The sequence below is a fragment of the Uranotaenia lowii genome, chromosome 3 (assembly GCF_029784155.1).
Source record: "Uranotaenia lowii strain MFRU-FL chromosome 3, ASM2978415v1, whole genome shotgun sequence".
NCBI classification, from domain to species: domain Eukaryota; kingdom Metazoa; phylum Arthropoda; class Insecta; order Diptera; family Culicidae; genus Uranotaenia; species Uranotaenia lowii.
The window spans coordinates 306902595-306930104 of NC_073693.1; the positions used below are offsets into that span (position 1 = coordinate 306902595).

Sequence of the window (27510 nt, forward strand, 5' to 3'; positions counted from 1 at the left end):
CATACATGAACATAAATGAGAATTTCGCACCGGAAAATCACCGCTAAGACGACGTTAATGGAACCATATCGACGGATTTGATGGACACCAGGCTGACGTCCTTGCCTCCTTTGGCAGTAGTCAGGGATTAGTTGCCTGTAGGGGAGAACAGAAGTGATCAATAATCGATCCTTTATTTTTAATAGAGTAATACTTACCTAGTTAAAATGTTTACACTTAAACGGGCACACCAACTTTTTCTTCAGGGTGGCCATTTTGAATAAATGGAAATCCTCAAAGACGAAAATCATAGAATGTATGAGTCAATATCATATAAACTTCATGTTTGAATATATAATTTATGTGTGACATATGATGTTCATATGAAGTATATGAAATCTATGCGTAGAGCAGTTTTGAGGACCTTATGTGTGAGGAAACATACATTCTAAGTGTGGATTTTTTGCAGTGTAGGATATCGTTCCCCTCCTGCCAACAGAAGAATTTCTCGATGCCGTTCTTTTAATCTGACTTCCACCGATCCCTTGGCCGCATCCGATGGAATTGGTTAGAATAACTCCCATTCGCCCCCAACCCCCACTGCCAGCAGGATTCTGTTGATTTTTTGTGTCTGAAAGAAAAACAGGAAATTGTACTGCATTCCTACACATACATATAACCTTTCACAGTAGACTTACTCGTTTTTGTTCGTTGTCATACCGGATTGTTGGACTAATAGTTATTTTCTCTCGCTAAACTCCTGTTACGACGACAAGTTCCATGTTGATTAGAATCAGCTGACAATTATGCGCAAGTTGGTTGCCAAACTGCAGCACTGCATTTTCGAAAAAATACTGAACTAACGCTGATTCTGCCCATAATCAATCCGCCGAGAAATGTATCCGATTTGTATCTGGATTTTATTTTAAACCCGATTTATCAGAATTCGAAAACCGTTAGGTTGGGTTTGATGGAAAAAAGATCCAGAACAACTGGAACTTGCCAATGTTAGTCTGACCAAAAAAGGCTTCTGGCGGGAATATACCTGGAGAGAAAAACTAGATTAGAAATCGATGAAAGTAAATAAAATCCTTAATTTTTAAAATCTTACCTGTCGCGTTTTCGCCGTGGTTTATAATCTTCACATCCTGCCGTACGATGATTAGCATTGTTCCCTTGAGCCAATGGATTTTTCCGCTGTATCTGCGATTACGCTGCATCCGGTGGAAACCTGTGGAAACTAACCTGAAAAAAAATAACAAACAAAAGAAAATTTAAAATTTAACCGCTACCGTAAAGATTTCTAGAAGAAAATATAAAGTCGTTAATTATTTTTTCTGCTTTTTCAATCACAAATGTTTTTTTTTGTCAACTGCAACTTCGACCATCGAAACCGAACAACAAACATTGGAAATTTGGATCACTCTGAGTTGTTTTCATTCATCTTGATCCAAAACATGTGCGTCTTCGCTAAGTTCCAGGTTTTGAAACTCACTAGATGAAAACAACTCAAAATTTTGATTGAATCCAATTCAGTTGTTTTCATCACCATACATGATGCGACTTCTGAACCAAAACAAATCAGTCTCTGAATAATTTAAAATTACCGTGTACGTAAGCACTTTTCACCATAGAGTTGTTTTTGACATTTCTTACGCACACTTGCTGAGCGAGTACAGATGAGACGGAACAATTAACCTCAAAAACTCTCGGTACAAAAAACGGGCACACACGGTTCTTTTTTAGGTTGATTGTCCCAAAACTGATAAGTGTTGGTGAAACAACCAACATAATATCACGAACACTACCAGCGGCAAATAGGACTATACTGAATCAAATTCTCGCGTGAGCTTTCATTACGTCGAATGAAACAGAAACACCGAACCGAGAAAAACGCTTCTGAAATTTGAAGAGTGTTTTTCAAATCCTATTTTTTTTCCTTCGCCGATAACCCTTCAAAAAATACGCAACAATCATGGAAACTAATTGTGTCAGATATTCCACATTATGAATTTAATTTTTTGCAATTTTTACACGCTCATATTTTTTTAAACATTAATGACTTTTATTGAACCATTTTATGAGATTTCCGATTGAACTGCGATAATTGTTGTTTTTCAACCACAGTATACGGTTTAATTTCAAGCATTTCGTAAGTTCTGAGGAAAAATGTTGAAAATGGTTAAATTTCAACCGTAATATATAAGAAAAACAGTTGCCATTTTTGGACGCGCAGATAACAATTGTTTGTTTTTTACTGCTGTGCGTCGAATCTACTGAATGTTTTAGCGATTTTTCTAACTTCAGGGGAATAATCTGATTAAAAGCTTGTAAGTATCTGCTAGACTGAATAAAATTGATAAAATTACTTTCGAACATCCTCCAAATCCCCCGTGCCACTAACTTTTTTTTTCTTTCTCAAACAGGACAAAGACGGATCACAGGCTGCTTCACATGGATCCGGATCAGGAGCTTCCAGTGAAAATCTGTAGGAGCAGAAACGGGTGCCCCGCAATCACCCCAGACGAGGCATACAGTGCATCATCCGGAAATGGCCTCATAAGAGGAAGAGGAAAATTAAATTACAAAGATCGGATTCATAATTGTTTCACATCGATCAATATATTTTAAAATAAAGGTTCTATTGATGAAACTCCGATTGATTCTTGTTGTTCTTCATTAATTCGTATCATTTTTCCCTGAATTTATCTCATTTTCACTTTTTTTACCATGCTTGAAAAATAACCATAATCTAAGTTCTCCCCGGAATCTCATTTTATGAGTTTTCACTGAAAACTCATAAAACGACTTAACCCACAAAACTGCCATTATGGTTATTTTTCAAGCATTAATGGTTCAATATGGCCGAGCGTGTAGAGCTATTTTTTAATCATAATATAGGAACATACGACATATTCAAACATAAATCGTTCATACGTCTGAACACATTCGTCGTTTGGAGGGGAAATTTGTTTCATTCGTCTCTTTTCTTTCGTCCTTTGATTCGTTCAACTTGCACATACGCCCAAATGTTTCTGATGAAAATACTATGGAAAATTTTCAATTTTCTCGGCGTAGTGGCTGTTTAATAAGTGGTGTAGCGGTAAATTGGTGAGTAAATGCATAATGAAATGTGTGAATCGGGTGCGACATCGATCAAACCAACTCGCTGCTGCTGATCAGCTTTCTGTTGCCGATCAGCTGGAGGGGAAATTTGTCTCATTCGTCATTTGATTCGTTCAACTTGCACTTACGCCCAAATGTTTCTGAGGCAATTACCGGTAAATTTTCAAATTTTTTGGCATAGTGAATGTTAACATTTATTAGTGAATGCGTAATAAAAGTGTGAATCGGGTGATTGGGTGACTAACAGCAGCAGGCTGCTGCCGATCAGCCTGCTGCTGTTCGTTGTTAGGTTTGCTGCTGTTCGGTTTCTTTTCCTTGCTGCATTATTGTACAGCGCTCGAAAGCCTTGAGTATCGATTTAAGGACGCCTGAAAACAAGAATCTGAAATAATATTGCCAGGTTGATATTCTGATTGCCTCCACCTGTATACACTGTTTGCTGGAGCTGGAATCCATAGCGAATGTGCTAGGTTTTTCTTCCTCTGCACATTCGCCGTTTGGAAGAAGGGACGTAAGCAACATTGAAATGGGCAAGCACGGTTTTGTTTCATTCGTCATTTTGAAAGTCTTAAATTTTATGCATTAAAAGGGTTTAAATTGATTGTTTCATCAATCATATAGGTAGATAATGTTATAATGAAGCTTTTTTAGTGAATATCTCAATTTTTCAAATTTTGTTTCATTCGACGTAATGAAAGCTCACGCGAGAATTGTGTGTCTGTATCAACATTCTCAATCTGTTTATTTTATTCCGCAAGTGGTCTCAATCCACTGTGATATATCAGTAGGCAGTCTGCAACATTCTAAATCCGCTGTCATTCTACCTAACGAGCCTACACGCTAACTTTTGGCTACCCCTTAAAGGCGTAAAATTGACCCGTTATTGAGAACCTCCACTATCTGTCAAATAAAGGGTCATTTTAACGGATCAATATTACCCCTTATTTCGGAAGGCTTGATTCCCTTCAAAAAGGGTAGTTTTCAATCTTGTCATATTTCAAACGTTTCATTTGCGGTCGTGAATCGTGGTAAGTTTTATTATTATTTAATGTAGACATCATTCATGAACATTAAGATATTAATTTGAATAATTCCCGCTACAGATGATCTTGGAACTAGGAAATGGTGTTTCATCACCTAATTTGCAGCACAAAGACGGCTTCGTATCGGCACTTCAAGCCAGCCGATGTTGTCGGATTCTAACGTAGGCTTCAAATTTATTAAGCAATTTTCATATTACAAAAAGTTTAATTTTCTTTCAGTTTTCGTCATTTCGATACCGCTACCGCTAGGAAAACGTCCAGGGAAAATGGGAATTCCGGACAAAAAAATCGTAACGGAGGACCGGCATTTAAAAACTTCCTAAAATTGTTTATGAACAATTTTTTTTTTTTTGTAAATCCTTTATTTGAAACGGCTCATACCTTAAGGCTTTAAGGAGCCAAACTCGTTTTTTTTTTAACAATTTATTTCTTAGCTTAACACTTTTATTTTTGAGGAAAAGAGAGATAGAAAGGGAAACATGAAAATAAAAAGATTCATAGGCGAAGATCGATAGCTTTAAGGAAAAGATATATTTCGAACATGTAGTCCAAGTCAAGCATAGCCAGCACATCTCTCACCGGAACGTTGGGTGGCTTTCCTCGGGCCCGAAGGGAGTCTATAAAATTCGTTCTGGCGATAAGGTGGACCTCACACGACCAAACAATATGCTCGATGTCATGGTAACCTTGGCCGCAACCACACAAATTGCTGCTAGCAATGTCAAAACGATAGAGTACCGCATCTAAGGAACAATGATTGGACATGAGACGGGAAAATATACGAATAAAATCCCGACTCAGGTCCAATCTATTAAACCAGGGTTTAAGGCTTACCTTTGGGATAATCGAGTGGAGCCACCGACCATCCTCATCCTCGTCCCATTTGCGCTGCCAGTTGACAAGAGAGTTTCTTCGAACCAAAAAGTAAAATTCGTTGAAGACGATTTCACGTGGATACGTGTCGCCTTCCATCGCTCCCACCTTTGCCAGAGAGTCTGCCTTCTCATTACCCTGTATCGAGCAATGAGAGGGAACCCAAACAAAGGTGATGATAAAGCGACATCTTGTAAGAGCACTCAATATATCCCGTATCTTCTCGAGGAAGTACGGCGAGTGCTTTCCCGGTTTTATCGAGCGCATTGCTTCAACAGAGCTCAGACTATCCGTTACAATAAAGTAGTGCCCAACTGGCCTTGAAGCGATACTGTCCAAAGCCCAATGAATTGCTGCTAAGTTTATGAACAATCTTATTCCAAATAATACATGATGTTTTTAAATATAGTAATTCAGTTTTATTTTGATTAGACATTTCATTGCTTTTTATTCCATTCAACAAGCCACTGCTCACATCTCTATCCAGCGCAAGCGTTTCAAATAAGGGGTAGTTTTGACCCGCTAAGGCGTTATCATACTGAGTACCCCTTAAAGGGTAAAGGGGTTTTATCCGAAAAAAGGAGTTCTCCCAGTCTTATTCAATAACGGGTCAAAAGTATTCGTTAAGGGGTAGCCAAAAGTTAGCGTGTATGGCGATCGGTCCAGCTGCACTGCTGCCATCTGGTGCACTTTTTCAATCGGAGTGAGTTAAATGTAAACAAACCGTGCAATTCAAAGCGTTTTTTCAACAAGTCTGTTTTAAAGGTTCGAACCGTTTTTTGGATTCATTTCTTCGAGGAGTTTGTTGTTCAATGTAAGTAGATTCAAAATTTCTAATGTTCTTGAAAATCAAGACTTGTATCTAGTGGCAAACAGAGTAACAAAATCCATAGTTTTATGCTACTAAAAATTAAAGGGTTTCAAATATCATTTTTTTCTGGTTAAATTTTCTTCAGAACCCGCGTTTTTTTTTATTGCTTCATTCAATTCAGGTATCCCTAGATTCAAAATGATTTTTTGATGAATTTTATAATGTGAAACAACAAGTATTTTCGTTGATTGAAATCATTGCTTTCACGAACAAAACCCTGCTGAATAACATGGCAAGTATGAAAGTGAAACACTTAAGCAGGAGCGTTTGGATTGTTCCTGAATGTTCACAGCAGTCGGAAGAAGGAGTTGCTTTACATGTTTTTCCAAAGAAGACAAATCCGGAAAAATGTAAAGCGTGGGTGAAAGCTCTTCGCCTGAAGTTTGCGCCTACTATTTCAAGTAGGGTCTGTAGCAATCACTTTAGCGTGAACAATTTTAAGCCTCCTGATAAGTTTTTAATTTGTAAGATAAATTAGATATTTTTTCTACTGCCAATATTATGTTTACCTGATTTTAGATGTACAAAGAACTACTTCTCGGATGCTACTACGGGATTCTACAATTCCAGATTTGAATGTTCCAGCGTCGAAACCAGAGCTAACAACGTCGAAATCAGTACTGAAAAAGAAAATCAAAGCTGAAGCTAGAAGAGCAAGGGCTCTGAAACGCAACTCGTTGAAAGCGGATCAAAATTCGCGTAAGATTAACGATGTTGAAACTTTTCCTGTTGAGACAACAGTTGTTGAAACAACATCTGTTGAGACAACGGCTTTTATGGATGCTTCCGTTCAAGTTAACACCATTGATATGGAAAAATGTTAATGGGCAGAAAACGATCCATGCCAATAACATTCAAAAGCGATGGTGAGCTCAACTCTTGGACTGGCCTGAGTTCATTTAAAATGCTGGAAACATTCGAAAAATTTATAATATCATTGAATCTGTTCTCAGATACATCTCGTTCTACTGTTTCAATAAAAGAACATGTTTTAACAACGTAAAGTACTTGTGTGTATTTCTTTTCGAAAATACTAAAAAGTGAAAAAATAAAAAGAATAAAAAATGATGGCTTTTGTTGAAGGACATATTATATCTACCCGAAAATTTTACCCTTTTTCTGACAATATTGTCCATATGATGAGATCATGATCATTTTAGTGAAATTCAATAGATTTTTAACGCGTTACTTAGCTAAACAAATCGATTTCGACGACTATCGGAACATAGTTTGTTTGAAATCATTAAAATTTAAAAAAAATCATAGGCAGAATAATGTTGTGAAACTCCTACTATGTTTTATGTCTGCCTTTTCAAAATTTCTTGGAACATAAAATAAGCAAGCATTATTTGATATGGAATTGGAATTAGAAAAACTTACCGATGAAGTATACATTTCAATCATATTGGGCCCAAAAACAAGCAAAATGAAGTAAAAAAAACCAACTTTGAACACGATTTTTCTCAGCTTAGCGACTAAATAAATAAAAATCTCGATCACTGATACTTTTTCAATTATTTTTCTTCAGTAGAAAGAAGAAAAAAATGTAATATTTTCACTTTTTAATTAATAAGTTAACCTTTTAAAACTGGTAGTTTTTACAAACGAATTATCACCACTCACTTCAACCACGCATTACTCGGCTTCACTAAGCTTAATACAATTAAAACACAATATGAAAAGATTCTTGAATCTTCATTAAAACTTTTAGCATAATTAGTTTGTTCGAATTAATTCGTATTAGTTAGAAAATTCTATTTCTAAAATGAAGTTTTTATGCAACTTTTGTTTACGTTTACCTTCACTCTATTCAGCTGTCAAAAAGCAGTGCGCCCCAAGGCGGGTAAAGCTAGGTGTGTTCTTATACCAATGCACGGAATCGTCCATCTTGTGACCCTTGTGACAGGCAATCGTAATCGTAGGCATGCACTCTAATTCTCCACGACTCAGATTTGAAGGAAAACAATTCAAAATGCGCCAAAACTGGGAAAACTCAAATTTTGATTAGAACGGCACAACTCAAAAATGAATTATAGGGGTTTTCGCGAATTCTGAGTTGTTTTCAATCAGGAATTTTTAAGGAGCGTCTGAACGATCTGAATCATTACAACTCAAAATTTTATAACATTTTGATACGATTTCGAAAGGAACTATGTTTTTAAAGAAATTTATTGAAATTTCGAATTAAAGTTAATGAAAACGAATGTCACAAAATATGTTTATTCTGGTATTTTCCACCGAAGTTCGTGAGTGGCATCAATTATTTTCTGCTGTTGATGCTTAATTTTCTGGTAGTACCGATCCTGGCTGTTCTTTCCTTGGTTACCGATTAGATCGCCCGCCTTCTCCTCGGTCACGCAAACTTCTGTCGCCGCCACTTCCGTCGTAGGCAATACGGTCTATACTGTTTTCGTGGCAAATGTTTGCGGATTTTGAGTTTGGAAGACTTCGGCTTCCTCCGACTCGACTGCCTGCCCTGGGAGGGAAGTTGCAGCTGCCATCGTCCCAATCATTGCCACCATCGAAATGTTCTGGTTCGACGAACGATAATTGCTGCTGATGAAAACAAAGATTCCCCTGCGGCATCTGGTGGGAATAGACCTGGAGATGAAAAATTAGATTGAGTATGCTGAAAATAAACAATGCTAGTAAATTTTAAAATCTTACCCTTTGTCTGTTTTTCATCGTAGTGACGATCAGTAGCATTTTCTTTCAAACACATTCTCAGGCATCTGCTGTTCAACCGAAACTTCCAACGATTCAAATGACGAAAAGCTGCGCCGCATCCATTGGAAACTAACCTAAAGGGAAACGAAATAGAACAAGAAAAAAAAACAAACAAATTTTGTTCATTTATAAAATATATCGTATATTACAGGATCTATTATTTAATTAAAAGTTGTACTTACCATTATTTTTCCGACAACTGCCCGCACTGAGTGCGCTGAGACCGTCGCATCCAAACAATCATTTTGTGTTTTGGATCTCTCTGAGTTGTTTTTATATATTTTGCTCGAAAAAGTGTGCGTTTTTGCTAAGTCCCAGGGTTTGGAGCTTGCTAGATGAAAACAACTCAAAATTTTGAAGGATTCCAACTCAGTTGTTTTTACCTCCATACATGGTGCGGCTCCTGAACCAAAACAAATCAGTCTCTGAATAATTTAAAATTACCGTGTGGTAGGCGAACAATTCGCTGTCAAAAAGCGCACCGTCTCCACCCCCCACCAATGAGAAACTTTTAGTACCCCTTGCCTACTTTTCCTCAGTATGCACCCACCCTACTGGAGGCACTCTGGTGCGCCCGACGCGAATATATATTCAAATGCAGTGCACTCTAATTCTCCTCGACTCAGATTTGAAGGAAAACAATTCAAAATGCGCCAAAACTGGGAAAACTCAAAATTTGATTAGAACCTCACAACTCAGAAATGAATAATAGGGGTTTTCGCGAATTCTGAGTTGTTTTCATACATGCACTCAAAAAGACCGTCTAAACGCTCTGAACGAAAACAACTCAGAGTTTTATAAAATTTTGACACGGTTCCGAAAGGGCTCATATTTTATTTGATGAAAAAAGTGAAATTTCAGATCGAATTAAATAAAATTAAACAACTTCAAGAAAATAATTTTATTTTCCGTCGCCGTTCTTGCTCATGGACAGCGTTCGGTGTAAAGTGACTTTCACCGGTCCCAGCAGCGAAATCCTTGGCCGCATCCGGTGGATTTCAACATTTCGAATTCTCACCTTAAATTGCGATGGATGATGTTCTTTTGGCTTCTCCATTCCAATCATCGCTTTCCACACATCCGTGACGAGTCGAACGAGTCTAGATCCATACTAGCTGAACCTCGGTCGGGTTTGATGGAAAAAAGATCCAGAACAACTGACAATGTTTGTCTGACCAAAAAAGGTAGGAATATACCAGGAGATAAAAAACTAGATTAGGGATAGCTGAAAATAAATAAAATCCTTAAATTTTAATATCTTACCCGTCGCATTTTCGCCGAAGTTGAAAATCAACACTTCCTGCCGTTCGATAAGTAGCATCTTTACCCTGAGGCCAATAGACTTTCCGGATAACATTCTCGGTCTTGAAGGGCGTCCGGTGCTGAGCTGGGACTTCCACCAATCCGAGTGGCGAAAAGGTACGCTGCATCCGGTGGTAACCAACCTGAAAAAAAGAAAAAAACAAAATAAAATTTAAAATTTTACTTGGCTTTCGTAAAGATTCCTAGAAAGAAAGATAAAGTGGTTGAATTCTTTTTTCTGCTTTCTAAATCACAAATGATTTTTTGTCATCCATTGGATTTTGCATCACTCTGAGTTGTTTTCATCTATCTGGATCCAAAAAATGTGCGTCTTCGCTAAGTTCCAGGTTTTTAAACTCACTAGATGAAAACAACTCAAAATTTCGATTGATTTCAAGTCAGTTGTTTTCATATTCATACATGATGCGACTCCTGAACCAAAACAAATCAGTCTCTGAATAATTTAAAATTACCGTGTGTCTCAATCATCTGAAGCACTGCTTGAGACATTTTTTTTGTAGAAGTCTCAATAACTTTATGCTTTTATAAAATTGATAATTTTTATTTTTTTTTTAAATTACAATCAAGGCAGGTTTTTATTTTGATTCACATTTTCTACAAATAGATATTGCAATCATCAGGGACTTCCCATCAGCGGAAGTCTCAGTGCTTTTCAAAATTTTCTTTTTGCAGATTCTGAAGCGTCTAAAATTAACCTGTTAAAGCATGCAATTGTGAAAATTAATCCGTAGGTACAAAAAACGCCTGAATTTCTACTGTAATATCGTTACGACATTTTACGCCTGCAAGATAACTCAAAGATTTCCAATGAAAAATAATGTTTGTTTGTTATTTAAATATACGACAGAGTTGACAGACTGGCATCGGATAATCTAGCTGGTGTATTCGATTCCGATGTTTACAAAAACAGTTTTTATTATATGCTTTACGCAGGTTAGGTTGGAGCTCGTATCAGCTACCTTCGTATGAATCTCGATGTATGTTAATTAAAATAGATAGTCTTGATAAACGACGTGAGTTTGCAATGTTAGCTTTTATAAATGATGTTATTGGGCAAAGAGTAAATGATGCAAACATTTTAGAAAAACTTAACTTTTATTCTCCCACTCGGTATTTAAGAAACAGGAATCTATTCTACATAAATAAACAAAGAACAAACTAGGTATGCCCAAAATGGACCTATAAATAAGATCATGATCTGCTATTACAAATACTGCACCATAATTGATATAACAATGAACAAAAATGAACTGAAGAGAGTGCTTCTATCATAACATTATACTTATATAGATTTAAGGCAAATATGTAAAACGGTCTACGCAAATGATTGACGTCAAATAAATAAATATTAAAAAATTACTTTTGAATCTGCTGCAATTAACTTAGAAGACTTCAATTTAGCACCTAAACAACTGAGTTACATGACTCGCTACACGAAACAAATCATCTAAAGTTAAAATTTGAACAATTACAAATCTTTTCGAAAATGGCTGACTTTTTACCTTTTTACCAAACAGTAAAAAAACGATACGGAAAACGATACAGTTCAGTCTTCCTCCCCCCCTATAGGCTTAAAGTACCTGCGCTAACGGCCCAATTTGGAACAACAATCAAATCAATTTATGAAACTTGTTCATTCAGTTTAAGATTCAGATTGCAAATGTTTGAGAGTAAAATTTTATTTCACATTGAGGTTTCGAACCTTATTTCAAAGGCTCAATAAGATGTTAGAAAGATAAATTTAAAACACGAATTGATTTAAGAACACCTACATGCATAATCGAAAGACAAATCCATTTCACTGGACTCTGACTTTTAGGATGTTTATCTCGCGAGAAACAATTACAGCGAAGAAATATTCAAAACTAAAGTTATAAATAAATAAATTCTTCCAGCTGGTGTGTACTGAACTTGCCAAAGCCGTTAGTCTTGCTTGCTTTGTTTTTCTTATTCCGAAAACAACAAAATAACATCCAAATTCATTTAATTAAACGAAAAAAATCTATATAATTTCATCAATTTATCGCTTATGTGCCTTTAAACTTCGAGCAATAGTGAAATCAACTTAAAAAATACCGGGTTCACGAGTTAGAACTTTATTTGAAATCACATTGATGAAAGTAAATCCGCTTATTGAAAAGCCATTGTAAATATTGATGATCATTTACAATATAATTTCTAATTAAAAAAGCGCAAAAACTCGAAATTGTTATAAAAAATTCTTGTAAAGAACAAAATTTGTTATAATTTTAAACGCCTGTAGGTAGACAACACTAGGATCTTGAGGCAAAACGAATTTCGAATTTTCGATTTTTTTTTAACTTTTCTAATAAAAAAAACATGTTTATTGCGTAATGTTTATTTGAATAGTAAATCGCTGAAAAATAATATTTGTTCCTAGAATGTGCATCGTTGCTCTAATGTTGAATTCTACCTGGGCGTATCGAGCTTAAGTCAAAAGAGCTAACAACCATCAGCAGCAAAGTTTTCGTTCTGCGAATGATAACATCCATTCGTTAAAAATTACTATTGATTGCCTACATTCGGGATGAATAAATATTTCATGAATATCTCTCACACCAATTTTGCTAGTTAATGGTGTTTTGACTAGCATACTTCAAAATTTTACGTCAGGAATGGAATCTGTAGAGAAAAATTAAAAGCTCTTCTCAATGTTTTGTGTTTGACCAACAACTTTGCTGTAATCTTTCTGTAAATCACGTTCTCCTATGAGCGTTTTCAAATGTTATACACCAAGGTTTTTTTACACGATGTGAAATCCGCCTGTATGGGCCTACATGGGACTAATTTTTTTTCTCTCAGAAACCTTGTTGATTCGTGAGAACCGTGTAAAAAAATCGTTCTAAGTTCTAATGAAGAAAAACCGTGTAAAATACGCCGTGTTTGGAATATGGATTTGATTTTGATTTGATGTTTTATTTATTCATAAGTTTGCTATTTACATTATTTCTTGAATACTCCACTGGTCAAGCCGCTTAAGGAGTACCTAAATCATATACTACTTATACCTAAACTAATCTTAATATTCTATCAAACTTAAATAACAAAAATGACTATAATACAGATGTCTCTTTTTTACTAAAAGTAAAATTGAAATTATAATATAAAGATGTTATAAGATTTTAGAAGTGTTGATAAGAAATGAGGTTGCAAAAGATGTTCTTCTATAAGCTTTTTCAGTTGAACGTTATTATTAAAAGATCCACATTTGTTTTCAAAATAATTGAAAAATTTAACGCCACTAAAGGCAAGAGAACGTTCACCAATTGAAGAAATAACGGTGGGGCGATCGAGCATGTTTCTATTTCTTGTAAGATACTGGTGGTTAGAACGGTTAAATGTTATATTGCAATGAGTAGTTCTATTAAGACTTTGAAAAATGAAGCTGCAAATCTGGACTATGTACAAACCTCTGACTGGAATGAAGTTGTTGATACTATTGTAAAGATCAACTGTGTGGCTACGGATAGGAAGATTGTAAATTAAGCGAAGAATTCTTTTTGGGTGATCTGTAATTTATTGATCTGACTATTGCATGCATTACCCCAAGTTGAAACCAAGTATGTCAGTATTGAGTGAAAAAGTGAATGATATATTATAAGTAGTACATTTAGTGGCAATCTTCGTCTTATTTTACAAACAATTCCATTTATTTTGTTCAGCTTTGCTAAAAGATTATCGATATGCTGGTTCCAATTTAATTGCTCATCAAGAATTATTCCAAGATATTTACACTCAGTGACAACTTTTATACTGGGATATATGGATTTGGTAACTGGTAAGGGATTTGATGATGAACGATTACTAGGTTTGAAACTTAATATGTTTGATTTATCTAGGTTCAAAGTTAGTTTATTGATACGGAAATAATCACTCAATAAAACAAGATCACTGCATAAGTTATTATCATTGATTGTATGACTATCACTGTGGTAAAAAGTGGAAGAATCGTCAGCAAAGAGTCTTAGTGTTCCTTTCAAAGGTAGGAGGGCCATATCATTCAAGTAAATAATAAAAAATAGTGGTCCCAAAACCGAGCCTTGTGGGACTCCGACATCGATAGGTAGTATAGAACTTTGGTAATTACTCATGCTGACATATTGAGATCGGTCAGTCAGATAACTTTTAAATAAACTCAACGATGTTCCCCGAATGCCAGCAAAATCCAATTTTTTTAAAAGAATATCTCTGTCGACTGTATCAAATGCTTTTGATAAATCTAGAAAAAGGCCTAACACATTTTCTTTTTTATCGAGACTTAACTGTATACTATTCGTTAATTAATCACAGCGTTAGTAGTAGAGGATTTCTCCCTGAAACCGTATTGCATTGAATGAAAGAAAGAATTGTTATTCAAGAAGGAAGACAATCGTTTAGATAGTATTTTTTCAAAAATTTTGTTGATTGTAGAAATAACTGATATTGGTCTGTAATTGTTACAAAGTTATGGATTACCTGATTTGTAAATTGGTGTTACTCTAGCTGTTTTTAAAGTTCTAGGGTAAACACCACTTTGCATACAAAGGTTAAAAATGTCGCTTAAAATTGGACTGATTGCTTCAACTATAGCTTTAAGAAGAAATACGCTAATATTATCTTGGCCAGCGCTTGTGTTATTAGAAAAAGATTTAATGAGACAAGTTATTTCCATTTCATCGGTAGGAACGAGGAATAAAGTTCTATTACTGAAAGCTATGGTATTGTATTTATTAATAGAATCGGTACTGTTTGAAGAATGTTTAGAAGCCATGATTTGCCCAATAGATGAAAAATACTTATTGAATTCGTTGCAGATTAATGGTTTACTAGTAACTACGGAGTTAGAATCTAATGCTTGAACTTTATTTATTGAAGTGCTACTGACAACACGACCTAAGACTTCGTTAATGTTGTTCCACGTTTCTTTTGAGCTTTTAGAGTTGGAAAATTTGTTTGTGTAATAAAACTGCTTCAAATGTTGTGAGTAACTTGTAATCCTATTATTCAAATCATTTATCTTCGCATCTAAAATAACAACTGACTTCCCATGTCTTAAGTATTTCTTTCTTTTATTTCTTAAATTTTTATTCATGTTTAATGTTTAATGTTTATTGTTAGGAGTACGTGAGCCTGTCAGTTATAAACTATAGTTCAGGTTAAGGATATGTAACATAAGGATTTCACTAGTTGATGTTCGAATGGAGATGAAATTAAACCTAGATCTAATCTTAATACAAATATCTCTAGAGTACACTATTCAGTGCTTCCTTAAAACTACGTGGGTTACTTGACTCTTTCACGGAAATTGGCAGACTGTTCCAGTAGGAGGCACCGTACAGAAGAATACTCTTCTTACAGCTGGTTGTATGGTGTGGCAGGATAAAACATTTAGTTCTGCTGTTTCTGGCATGTTGAAGATGTTCAGTGAGATAGTCAGGAAGTTGGTTGCAGAATCCTTGTCGCATAAAGCACCCAATGCGAAGATGATAGTTGTCTAAAAGATCTCGACCTAAGATGCTTTTTCTCACCGCGCTGGTACTTTCCCTTCTTTTAAGATTATAGATGAACCTGGAGGCAGATTTAAAGCAGCGCAGCAGTTGGTCTTTGAGTGCTGCCGATAGACCAGGGAAGTAGATGACATCTCCGTACAAGAAAATTGGAATAATTACTGCCTGGACTAGCTTCAGCCGAATCGGAGTTGAAAGTACTGATTGGAATCGACGGAACGTTTTCAATGTAAAGTATACTTTGGAGACAATATCGTTGGTTTGGTTTTTCCATGTAAGATGGCTATCCATTATGAGGCCGAGGTTTTTAACTTTTTCTTGAATTGGCAATGTTTGATTGCAGAAGGTAATTCTATCGCGTGGAATCAATGTGCCACTCTTTGAAAACACAATCGCTCGTGTTTTGTTTGGGTTGGGTGACAAATGATTGTGATAGCTCCATTCTTCGATAGCGGTAAGGTCGTTATTGATCTGTCTGACTAGAGAGTCGATGTTAGATTTAGGACCACTGACGTAGACTTGCAGGTCGTCAGCGTAAAGCTGGTAATTACACTCTAGCGCGGATGGTAGGTCATTTATATAGAGGCTAAATAACAAGGCACTCAAGCAGGAGCCTTGGGGAGTTCCATCTTTTAAGATTCTTACGGAAGATTCTTGATTGAAGCATCGGACTGTTTGGCAGCGTTGGCTCAGAAATGATGATATCATCTCGCAAGCAGGAGATGTGAATCCAAACTCATTTTTTAGTTTTCTGTTTAGGATGTTGTGTTTAACAGAATTGAACGCTAGTGAGAAGTCAACCAAAACCATGACAGTACAGTAGTCATTATCGAAGTTGGTGACAATGTCGTGGACCACTTTGGTGAGCGCAGTTGTTGTAGAGTATCCCTTGCGGTAGCCGGATTGGTTCATTGCTAGAAGTGGTGGATCGCTTTCATTGAGGTGTAATGTGATTTGGGATAGCAGAATCTTCTCTAACACCTTGGATATAGCTGGAAGCACACTTATTGGCCTAAAATCCTTAGCTGAAGTAGGGCTCGTTACTTTAGGTATTGGTGTGACGATGGCCTTTTTCCAACACGATGGAAAATGGTTCGATGAGATAATGGTATTGAACAGGTGCTTCATGACTGGAAGGATGAATGGGCACAAGAGCTTCAGAATTGCAATTGATAAGTTTGAGTAATTCATCCGACATCCATGGAGTGATATTTTCTGAAGAAGTTTTAAGCTTGATTTTTTTAGTGCATTCGTGTAACGTGTTTTGAACTGTATTTGAAAAGTAATCATAAAACTGGTTTGGATCTGTAAATGAATTCATATAGGATGGTGAAAAGCGCATTGTAAGAAGTTGATTCATTCTTTGAAAGTCAGTTCTGTACTTAAATCTTTCTTTCTGCTGTCGGTAAGGTGAATAAGGAAAATGGGTGTATACGAAGTTGTGATCACTATTTGGATTAAATATGGTGTCGTTCTTAATAGGAAATTTTTCATAAAAGTTAAAACAAACATGATCGAGTAGAGCTTGACTTGTAGGACGAGTAATGTGGATATTAGATATAAGAAAGCCATAACTCATTAAAGTATTATAATAATCATTCAATTTTTCAGATGGATTAAGAATATCAATGTTAATGTCGCACCCAGGATAAGATGAGGTGTATTGTTAAAACGGTCCAAATTGTTAATATGGAATATGGATGAAAACCAACCCGTGCAAAAAAAAACCTTAGTGTATTTGGAAAGAACGAGAGAACAAATTATAAGTATCGCAGGCAAATAACGTTACACACGCTAACTTTTGCAGGATGCTTTCTTCTAAGGCACGTGTTTATGGCACCGGAACTTAATCAGAAAAATTGAGTAGCTTTTGCCCGCACCATTTGTTAGCATCAAGTTGACACGCATTTTTAAACAGCTTGATTATTGTGTCGAAGATATCAACAAAATTGATTTACGAGTGCGTAAAATCGATTGAAGGGAGTGAACTTTACATGCAATGTGCGTTGCATACCCACAGACGTAGAATGTTTGCTATGGTTTTTAAATCTTCAGCACTTTTGTAGTATACAATTAGGCGTTTTCTCGAGACACTGAAATAAATTCGCAGCTACGAATCACATCCATAACACGGGGTTACAACATACATATTTAGGCAATTTTTAATAACTATTTATCATAGGATTTGTTGTATAGAATTCATAGATGGTTTTGACGTTTGTTCGATTTTAATCTGCATTAGGATTCCTAATTAAGAAATAAAAAATTCAGAATGAAAATTCAAACTTATATTGTGAAGATCTAATATAAAGTTAAGTTACATACATATTTCTAGATTGATTCGGAAAGAAACTTACTACTTACTTAATGATCCCGCGTCGATCCTCCGGTGCATAGGGCCGTGGTAAAAGACCTCCACTGTTGACGATCCGGAGCCAGCGTCTTCACCTGGTCCCAGTCAAGATTCTCGTCGACAGTTCGGATTTCAGCGGCTAGGCTTCGCCGCCACGAGTTTCTGGGCCTGCCTCTTCTTCGATGACCTTCTGGATTCCAGTCAAGCGCCTCTCTGCAAATCTCGTTTTCATCTTTTCGCAGCGTGTGCCCAATCCATCTCCACTTTCGTTCCCGAATCTCGATTTCTAGCGCCCTTTGATGACACCGGCGATGTAGTTCCTCATTCGAGATCCAGTTGCCAGGCCACCAAGCGCGGATGATGTTCCGCAGGAATTCGGAAAGAAAAGGAAGGACAAATGAACCAACTCGAAAGCAGCGAATTTCGATTAACGTTTTTTTGAACGAAACAATAAAAACCATTTAAAATTACTTTCTATTTGATGATATAACAGATACGCAGTTTTCGGTATAAACCGCTTATTAGTACGCGAGTAATTTGTTAGTAATCTATTTTTTCGGTTAACAATCGGATAAATAGACTTCATCACATGCAATAAGCCAAGTCAGAGTGCTAGTATAAGCTATTTCTAATCTTGAACGTTAAAAAATATAATTTAAAACGCAATTTTTTTTTGTTGACCAATATATCACTAGAGCACCAGATGATTTTTACCTTGTCACCAGCAAAATTGTGATAAAAGAAATTAGCTAGAAGAAAATAAGTGGACTAAATGCCGAACACTACAAACACGTCGTAATAAAGCAGGAATAAAGGTGAATATTATATTGATTAGCTATTACCATCTCTACCGAATAAAACTATTTTTCTATTTATCAATTTTTTGATTCGTAAATAATCAAACCGAGTGTTTTAATTAAATTGATGAAGGACCATTTTCTCAACTATCCAAGCAAAAGCCAGCAAATTTCTTACGCCTTTCAAATGTCGTATATTCTCACCAGTTTCGATTGTACACTTCCTCATTACTTATTAACCCTAAGCGCGGTTAAATCTTAAAGAAAACAAAACATCCATCTACTCGTTACGCATCATCTTTTCCTTCTGCCGCTGGAGCTTCTTCTTGGAAAGCTTTTTCTTGGCCGGTTCGGTTTCGGCGGCCTTGCTCACGACGTCTTCCTTCTCGGTGAGCGTCAGCTCGATGTGGCAGGGCGACGACATGTAGGGGTTGATGCGACCGTGGGCACGGTACGTCCGGCGCCTCAGACACGGGGCCCGGTTGACCTGGATATGGTCAACGACCAGTCGGTCGACATCGAGGCCGCGGAAATCGGCATTCGCTTCGGCGTTCTTGAGCAGCTGCAGCAAGAACTCGGCCGACTTCTTGGGCCAACGACCGACCGAGGTGTTCCAGTGCTTGGCCTGGGCACAACGACCGACACCACCGTTGAACCGGCGGAATGGGACGCACTCTTGCTTCTCGCAGACGTTCTTCAGGAACTTCTGAGCCCGGCGCAGGGGCATACGCTTGATGGCTAGCGCCGTTTCGCGGGTGTTCTGCAAAGAAAGGACCAAAGGTTATTGTGAATGTTTTGTTTAACTGAGCAACACAGTTGTTTATGTAGATATTAACATAAATCAATATAAATTTGGAAGACTTCCACAAATTTGAACTACTTTAACACAAACTTAACCAGAATGAGATAAGTTTAAAAGTCGAATAGGTACGAGTAAATTGAGTATTGATTAGTATTCGTTTTTAAAATACATTTTAAGTATAAGGGTTTTGATAAAGCGATGAATAAGATCCCATATTTATGAAATGAAAAGTTGGAAAGGAAAACTATAACTAACCTTGAAATGAACACGGAGGTTCGATCCGCGAGCCTTACAAGACTTGGCAGGATTATCTGGTTCCTTGGCGTAACGACCCATCTTGAACTTTTACCTGGAATCAAAAACAATAATGAAACCGTCAGACGCGTTAACCAAAATATTTAAACAGAAGTGTTCAAAATCTAGCTCGGTCGTAGTCGGTTCCGATTCAACTTGTATTTGATATCTCAAACTTCCGGTAGCTCTTCATAGTAACGTTAAGTTGAAACACGGGGAATTCGTTTTGTTGACGCTAGCACTTTCATACACATGAACCTTGACAAATATTTTATCTGGATATTCGTTCCTTTGAAGCTTCTGAATAAAATTCACTATAGAATCCAATAACCTAAGACACTAGTCAGTAAATCGAAACCAATTTACAACCGAACTCACTATTTTAAAGGGTAAATTTCGATAATTTTCACGGATCGCTGTGTCAATGCGTTCCTACACGAACCTTGCAAGATGCCGGAAAGAGAGTTGCTCGGCCGTTTGACAGTTGAGGTGCGGGCGAAAAAACAATCCCGATGACAGCACGATCGCTTCCGGCGTTTGACAGGAACGAGAAAATTTTTGGATGATGATTTGCTTTCAAGAGAACAAAGTCGAAACGGCGAAAATTGCAGTACTAGAAAGCAACGGGGTGAGCATTATTAAATGTTTGATGATTATTAAGTTTCATTTATTGTGAATTTACAGGAATAATAAGATGTATGTGAAATTCAGAACTTTTAAAGTTACGGGAAATAATTTCAGTTATGATAGCTTGATTTGAAAAAGCCATCAATGACACCCATGAATACAATTCATTTTTTTTTAAATTTTCACTTCAAATCATTGTAACAGAAAATATTTTTACCGCAAAACTGTTTAAATCTTCGGCATTTTTTTACCAAATAACTGAACCGTTGGTTATTTTTGAGGAACTGTACTTGAAATTACTTTCCAATACGTTTTGCTATCCCAATAAATTTATATCCTTTCATGATTCAAATAAAAATCTCAAAAATAATTTTGCGTTAATTTTGTTTCCGCTACTAATAGTCTTTGACTTAAAAATTCACGCTAAAGTTTCCGATAGATGAAAAACAAAATAATGAAAATTTATCCAAGTAATTCTTTGTTGAAAAATTATGCTCATAAAACGAATTTCTTCAAACGCGTTATAAAATATTCTAGTTTTCTGCAATTTTCTTTTCTGCGTGTATACAATCATCAATGATTTTCGCCCCAAATTCGATCCTTGATTGTTTGTAAACAGAACGTTTTTTGTCGATAAATCGCGGGCTTCCCTTTTCTTGCTGAAGGATTTTACAAACTCAACTGCATTTAATTAGCGATATTGACTTAAAAGTAATATTTTTAACTAGGTCATGTCTTGCAATTATGCCGACGGCTTATCGGATTACGCCAACAAAGGAATTCTCGGGGTACCGGAGATTTTCGACAGCGAAGAAACCATCGACCAGAAGTGTGAACAACTGGCCAAATGGATTCAGGCAGCCAAAACAGTAGTCGTTCATACCGGGGCCGGTATAAGTACCAGTGCGGGAATTCCGGATTTCCGTGGTCCTAATGGTGTGTGGACGTTGGAGAAGCGAGGGGAAAAACCGACTGTTAATATAGCATTTGATGAGGCTGTTCCCACTAAAACGCATATGGGCTTGAAAGCATTGGTTCAGGCAGGTTTGGTAACGTACGTTGTAAGTCAGAATATCGACGGATTGCATTTGCGATCCGGATTGGAACGGAAATACTTGGCCGAGCTGCATGGAAACATGTTTATCGAACAATGTCTCAAATGTCGGCGACAGTTTGTTCGAAATAAGCCGGCGCCAACGGTTGGCAAGAAGCTGACCGGGGATGCTTGCCGGCGTTCTTGTCGGGGAGGAAATCTCATCGATAACATTTTGGATTGGGAGCACGATTTGCCAGAATACGACTTGGATTTGGCTTTCATGCATTCCACTATGGCTGATCTCAACATTTGTCTGGGGACTACACTGCAGATTGTCCCCAGTGGAAATCTGCCCTTAAAGAACAAACGATACGGAGGCAAGCTTGTAATCTGCAATCTTCAACCGACAAAACATGCAAGTTTATTTTTTTAGAAAGTTCAAATTTAAAATTCAGCTTATGTATTTTCGGTTTCAATTTTAGGACAAAAAAGCCGATCTCGTAGTTTCGACCTATGTGGACACCATTATCGAAAAAGTTGCCAAACGACTGGGTATCGAAATTCCCGAATATTCACCGGAGGTTGACCCCACCAAAACTGAACCATGCACCCTGGAGTGGACAATTCCCGGAGACTTGGTTAAACGGGTAGACAAACAGTATTCCAAAGCGATAAGGGACTTAGGGAAAAAGCGTTCCAAAGCGGGTTCCTACAGCCAGGAAGAGCTGGAGGAATTTAAACGAAACTCAAAGAAAATGAAAAAGGAAAACATGTTGGACAAATCGTCAGAAATTGACACAAGTATTAAAAAGGAAAATTGATAAAAGATTTGCTTATTTTTTTACAAACATGATAGAGAATGTCTGCTATACCAAAACTTTTCGAGATTATCGTTACAGCCATATGAATAGGTACTTGATAATGATGTCAAACGTTCAATAAGTCGACACCGTATTCACTGACAGGTGGACTATCGAGGAATCGGAAAGGTTGAGTTGCGATATTCGATGCATTCAGCGGTATTCCTCAATGTACCCCATCTTTGAATAATTGTTGGAATGAATTTTTCTTTTTAAACAATTTTTTTTATACAAGGGCAGATTAGTATTCATATCGTAGTATGGTTTCTAATACTAAATTTAATACGCTAGAAACAGACCAATGTCTAGGACGATGGACCTTTATAACGCAAACCTTGAAGAAATTAGCCTAAATATGTCCAGAGAATAAATAAAACTTAGTATTAGGCAAATTTAAAAATAGATAAAAAAGTAAAATTGGGCAAAATCTTTAAAACAACTGCCACCTAAAGGATTTCTTTCTTTAAAATCAAGACTTTCGAGTTCAAATATTAACAGAATTTTCATTGGAGCTCGTGAAAGAAATATCTCTAAAAGCACTTACTTTGTGAAGATTTCTCGTTCGAAGTACTCTTCCTTAAAGGCACCGCATCACGGCGCCTTCCGGTGGTGGTCGTTGTTCCTTCCGCTTCATCATCGCTCAAGAAATCGGCGATATCTGATTCGGCCGTACTTTCCTCGGCCTCTTCCTCCTCCGTTTGCCTCTCCTGGGTCACGATCAGCACCCCATGCAGATCCTTGTTCTTCAGATTGCCCATCCAGAAGACCGAAGCGCAACCGTTTGCAGCCAGAACGGCTTTGACGCTGTAGATTAGTGTTTCTACGGTCTCTCGCAGAAACGGAATTTGTACAGCGAGGGCTCCGTCCTTGATTTGCTTCGAGTGGCAGCAGATGTTGTGCAGATAACGGGTGCTGTGCTGAAGGGTGCTTAGCAGGTGACTGACACGATCGGCGGAAACTTTTAATACGTCTTCTAGAGCTCGTAGTCCACTTTGTTGGAACAGTTTTAGGTAGGTGTGGGAGTTCTTCATGTAGCAAGAATAGAACTTGGGGGAATCGGCTTGTTTGACGACGTCTGAAAACTGCTTAAGGATTTCACAGGATTGTTCCCATAGAATGAACTTTTGGGTGGAAGTTTTCTTGGATCGGATTTCGGCCTGGATGCAGCGGATGAAGGCTTTGGTGAGTTCCCGGAAAAGAAGGGCGTAGTGGGAGCGTTGAAGTCCAGCGAAAATTCGGTCGTCGGTTTTGGAGGCAGCTAGATCATCGGCTAAGGCTTTTGTGAGACGCTTTATTTTTTGGAAGTCTACCGAAACGAAGAGTCCCTGGAGAAGAGCGGCCAGATGAGTGGCGTTCCCACTTTTCGATAGGAAGTTGGAGCATAAGAAGTTTTGGCAGAAAGTGGCGATTTGGTTAGATCCTTCTGATGTGGAAGAGATATTGTTGAGAGTAAGGCCAAATTTGAAAAGGTAGTACGCAGTTGTGAGATCCTTGAAGGCATTTTTGTGGGTGAGTTCAGAAGTAAGAAGTTGGTCGGAATCTTGATTGCTTACCGATGAAATCTTTCCAATGATCTCGAAAGTTTTATCCAATAATTTCGGAGCATCTCGTTTGATAAGAAAAAGTAGGGCAGAAAACAATCTTAAAGTCCAATCGAAGCAACATCCCAAGGCTTTGAAATCCAGTATATCCGCGGATCCTGATGTATCGAACAGTTCCCGTCTCTTTGATTTGATCGAACAAAATTTATCCACAGTTGAAGGCAACACCTGCAAAAGATCCTTAAGTTCATAGTTGTAGCGAAGCTTAGTTTTGCCAGCCTGTCGCGTTTCAAGTTCCACCGTTACAGTTTCAAGTAAAAAGCGATACTCAGCCAACCCAATTCGTACTCCCAATTCATTTTCAGGTAATTTATGGCAAAAATCCATTGGTTCACGGAACAATTGAATCAATGTTTTCTCCATCACTCGAAAACCTCGATGATGTTTAGAGAATAAGGTGTCTGTTCCAAACTCTAAACCCTCGGCTTGTCCAGCTTTTCGTGTCGTATCGAGTTGCGTTCTTGCCGTTGGGTTAAGCGTTATATTTGATTTTGAGTTGGACTCTTTGGCTGGTCTTCCTGCTTTCGAAGTTTGAACGGGGTCCGTTGAGAAATCGCATACCGGAGGATAGTAATCGAAGTCTATTGTACGAAGTAGAGCAGCCAAGCGAGTTTCCAAACTCACTAATTCTGATAGGCGCAGTAGAACTTTTCGGTGCAACAATGGATCAGTTTGTAGGAGAAAAGCATTGATAAGCTCGCGGAACCAATTGGCTGTGTAAAAATAGGCATCCAGAACTTGTCGACAGACGTTCTCTTCGTAGGTTTCTACCAAGTTCTTTTCATCTGGTTCATTGTAGAACGAAGGTACAATAATGGCACAACCCAACAGTGCATTAATGGATTCAAGATTACCATCATACCGAATCAATTGAAGAGTTTTCATTAGCTTGAACATAGATAGAAAAAAGCACATCGAAGAGAATCGACTATTGTACGCAAGCATGTTATCAGCAATGTTTACGGCGATGGCATAGGCCTCAGCATTACTTTCTTCTACATCAGATGTTTCATTGATGCAAAGTTTTTTAGCAAACTGAATTACGTTGCCCTTAGAAAGTTCTTCAACAATGAAATAACTTTGGAAATCATTCGTTAAAGTATCACACAACCAAATTGTAAAAGCTTTTTCCGGTTTGCCAAAACTTTTTTCGAAGCCCTGCAACATCTCTGCCAATTCATCGTAGCAGAGAGCCAAAATATCTGTACTTTCGTTAGAGGATGTTAGCATCAAGTTAATCATATTTCCGATTTCTCTTCCTGCCGCAGTTGGAATATCTGTCGCGGATTCAATAGTTTTCTCTGAATCGAAGCTGCAAGTTATCTCCGCAGAGCCCGAAGAATTCCTTAACAAGTACCGAATTAAACGAACAACTCCGATGACTCCCTTTTTCTTTACATCCTTATTGGTACTTAGAAGTTGCTTCCTGATGATGATATTCAAGCTGTCCCAATTTTCGCAGTCTCCTGATGGTTCACCTGGAACCTCTATAGCCTCACAGATCAGTTCAACAGCCGACCGATACTGGATCAAACTTAAATCCGGGGAAATATCCATGATTTTCAACAAAATGTGCGCATTGTTTCGCAAATCCTCTGGCCGTCGCTCCTGGATACTAGCCAACGCATTCATACATATTTCGATCAAAAATTCATTGCTAGTCCCAGTTCCATTGACCAGAGCTGTTTCGCACATAAATCCAACAAGCTTATTCAGCACCATCCTATTGTTCATCCCATCAGTTCCAAACAGATAAACCATAGCTTCCACACCAAAACCGCAAACCTCCGGCTGCCGTTCTTTCAAGCACGACTCCACAAAGTCCAACACACAATCCATGTGTTGCTGCATCACACACCGATAGTACTGAACAGCTTCCTTCCAATGGCTCATATTCAGATGGTTTTTGCGAATTTTGTTAATCAATATCTTCTGGATCGATCCCGCCTTCATCTCGTTAACGCTTATCATCAGCAGCAACACCAACAAATCCAGACCCATGTGACTGTCTTCGTCCGTTAGCAACCGGCTAAACTTGATCCAACTTTCGTAGAGAACCGCCGAAACAGTGAGGGCTTGGTAGACGATCTGTAAAATAAAATATGTTTTATCACTTTTTAAGAATCTAAGAAGAAATGAAATAACCTGGAAAATTTCCTGAATACACCTCTCGCTAGTGCCATCTTCCCAAAGTTGTATCAACTTAGCAACAACCTGACGTATTTCGCCGATGTTCTCCTGCAATCCTTCCACTTCGCTGTAGTTGAACTTGAGCAAAAATTTCACCATAGCAGGATAAATTGCGAAGGGACATCCCATCTCGACAAAATCAACAACCTTTTGTCGAGCAATTCGCAAACTGGAACCCGACAGACAAAGCTCCGAGAAAACGGTGACATTGGTCGAGGTGAAAAGATCCGCAGGACGTGGGAACAGCTCTAAAATCCTTCGAAAAGCAGCATCCTGCTGGGCAACATCGATAACATCCTCTAGTGAGGCAACGGTTTCCTGCAGCAGCCTAACGTCCTTCGATCTTTCCAGCACCTTGAAGTATCGGTCGAATACCAACTTTCCGTGCAGGGTGTGATCCACAAATTTGAGTTGCGAGAGTACCAGACCGATCATGTTCATCCCACTGTCGTTGTCCTCGGACACGCAACGTTCCACGCAATCGAACAGCACCGTTATCAGTTCCAGCTGTAAAAAGTCCACACAAAGCAGCATCTTCATCAGGCTTTCCTGAACCGGTTTAACATCTCCAGTGGTTTGATTCTGGAAGCTGCAACATTCTAGCATTTTCCTAAACGATTCCTTGGACCGGCTCGCTTGCTGAACCCCGTTGATAAAATCCTTAACGTTTCTCGGATGATCCGGGCTGCTTTGCAACATAACCCGGAGCTTCCTTACAAAATTAATCGGTTCACACTTCAGCAGGATCATGTTCGGATCGTCGAGATCCACCAAACACTTCAGCAAAATGCTCTCGAAATAATTCGTAGGTACCCGGCGCGAAGTCCTCGCGCTTTGAGACTTTTGTAGATTGTTTCGTTGAGAAAGATACCGGCGCTGGCTGTTCATCTGGCTGGCAGGAACCGAAAACTGACTGCTCCCGAACTCTTCCGGAACATTTTCCGTTTCCGCAATGGACACCGGTGAGGGAGCTGGCTCATCCGGACGACGAACTTTCGGTTGGCTTGGTCCGATGGCCAAATCGGAACTTTGCGATTCCCGTATAGTAGCCAGTTCTGAGGGCTTTTTCGCCACCACAGTAGATCGACGGTTTTTGAACATTTTTACGGCTTTAAACTGAAATTAACATGAAAAGAATTGAAAATTTCAACTTAAACTTGAATTTTGATTCGAACCGTATTTGAAAAACCAAAACATGGATGAACAGCACACTCATCTGGCGCAACCCCTTATAGTGTAGTTTTGACCCGTTATCGGAAAAGACTGGGTTAACTCCTTTTTCATGTAAAGCCCTTGTACCCTTTATAGTGTACACAGCATGTACGTCAAACAGAGGTGAAAATTAGTAATGTAAACATGTAAAATCTACACATTATTTTGGAAGCTCGCTTTGCATGGCGACGTCAGCCCTTTGATGTTAGCTCTTTAAAGTGTCAGAAGGATGGAAAGAAAATAATAAAAATAAAACTGATTTTGAATTTCTTTATTCATGCTGGTCATT

At 37.9% G+C, this 27510-nt stretch overlaps 3 protein-coding genes and 1 long non-coding RNA gene across 4 annotated transcripts; 1 reads left to right on the forward strand and 3 right to left on the reverse strand.

Annotated features, from left to right (window-relative positions):
* LOC129755720 (uncharacterized) lies at positions 1-1463 on the reverse strand. The gene is made up of 4 exons (XR_008739311.1): positions 1091-1463; positions 678-1024; positions 198-610; positions 1-135 (listed from the first exon to the last, which is right to left on the reverse strand). It is a non-coding gene; the product is annotated as an uncharacterized LOC129755720 (long non-coding RNA).
* Positions 1464-18769: 17306 nt separating this feature from the next.
* LOC129754836 (60S ribosomal protein L17) lies at positions 18770-20098 on the reverse strand. The gene is made up of 3 exons (XM_055751063.1): positions 20074-20098; positions 19657-19750; positions 18770-19359 (listed from the first exon to the last, which is right to left on the reverse strand). Exons 2-3 carry the CDS (start codon positions 19735-19737, stop codon positions 18880-18882), a joined length of 561 nt encoding a protein of 186 aa, XP_055607038.1. The 5' UTR covers positions 19738-19750; positions 20074-20098; the 3' UTR covers positions 18770-18879.
* Positions 20099-20938: 840 nt separating this feature from the next.
* On the forward strand, positions 20939-22649 carry LOC129755840 (NAD-dependent protein deacetylase Sirt6). The gene is made up of 2 exons (XM_055752527.1): positions 20939-21773; positions 21841-22649. The coding sequence occupies exons 1-2, from the start codon at positions 21054-21056 to the stop codon at positions 22177-22179; spliced, it is 1059 nt and encodes a 352-aa protein (XP_055608502.1). The 5' UTR covers positions 20939-21053; the 3' UTR covers positions 22180-22649.
* Positions 22650-22701: 52 nt separating this feature from the next.
* Positions 22702-27246, reverse strand: LOC129755839 (Fanconi anemia group D2 protein homolog). The gene is made up of 3 exons (XM_055752526.1): positions 27185-27246; positions 25965-27125; positions 22702-25907 (listed from the first exon to the last, which is right to left on the reverse strand). The coding sequence occupies exons 2-3, from the start codon at positions 27108-27110 to the stop codon at positions 22749-22751; spliced, it is 4305 nt and encodes a 1434-aa protein (XP_055608501.1). The 5' UTR covers positions 27111-27125; positions 27185-27246; the 3' UTR covers positions 22702-22748.
* Between the last annotated feature and the right edge of the window lie 264 nt (positions 27247-27510).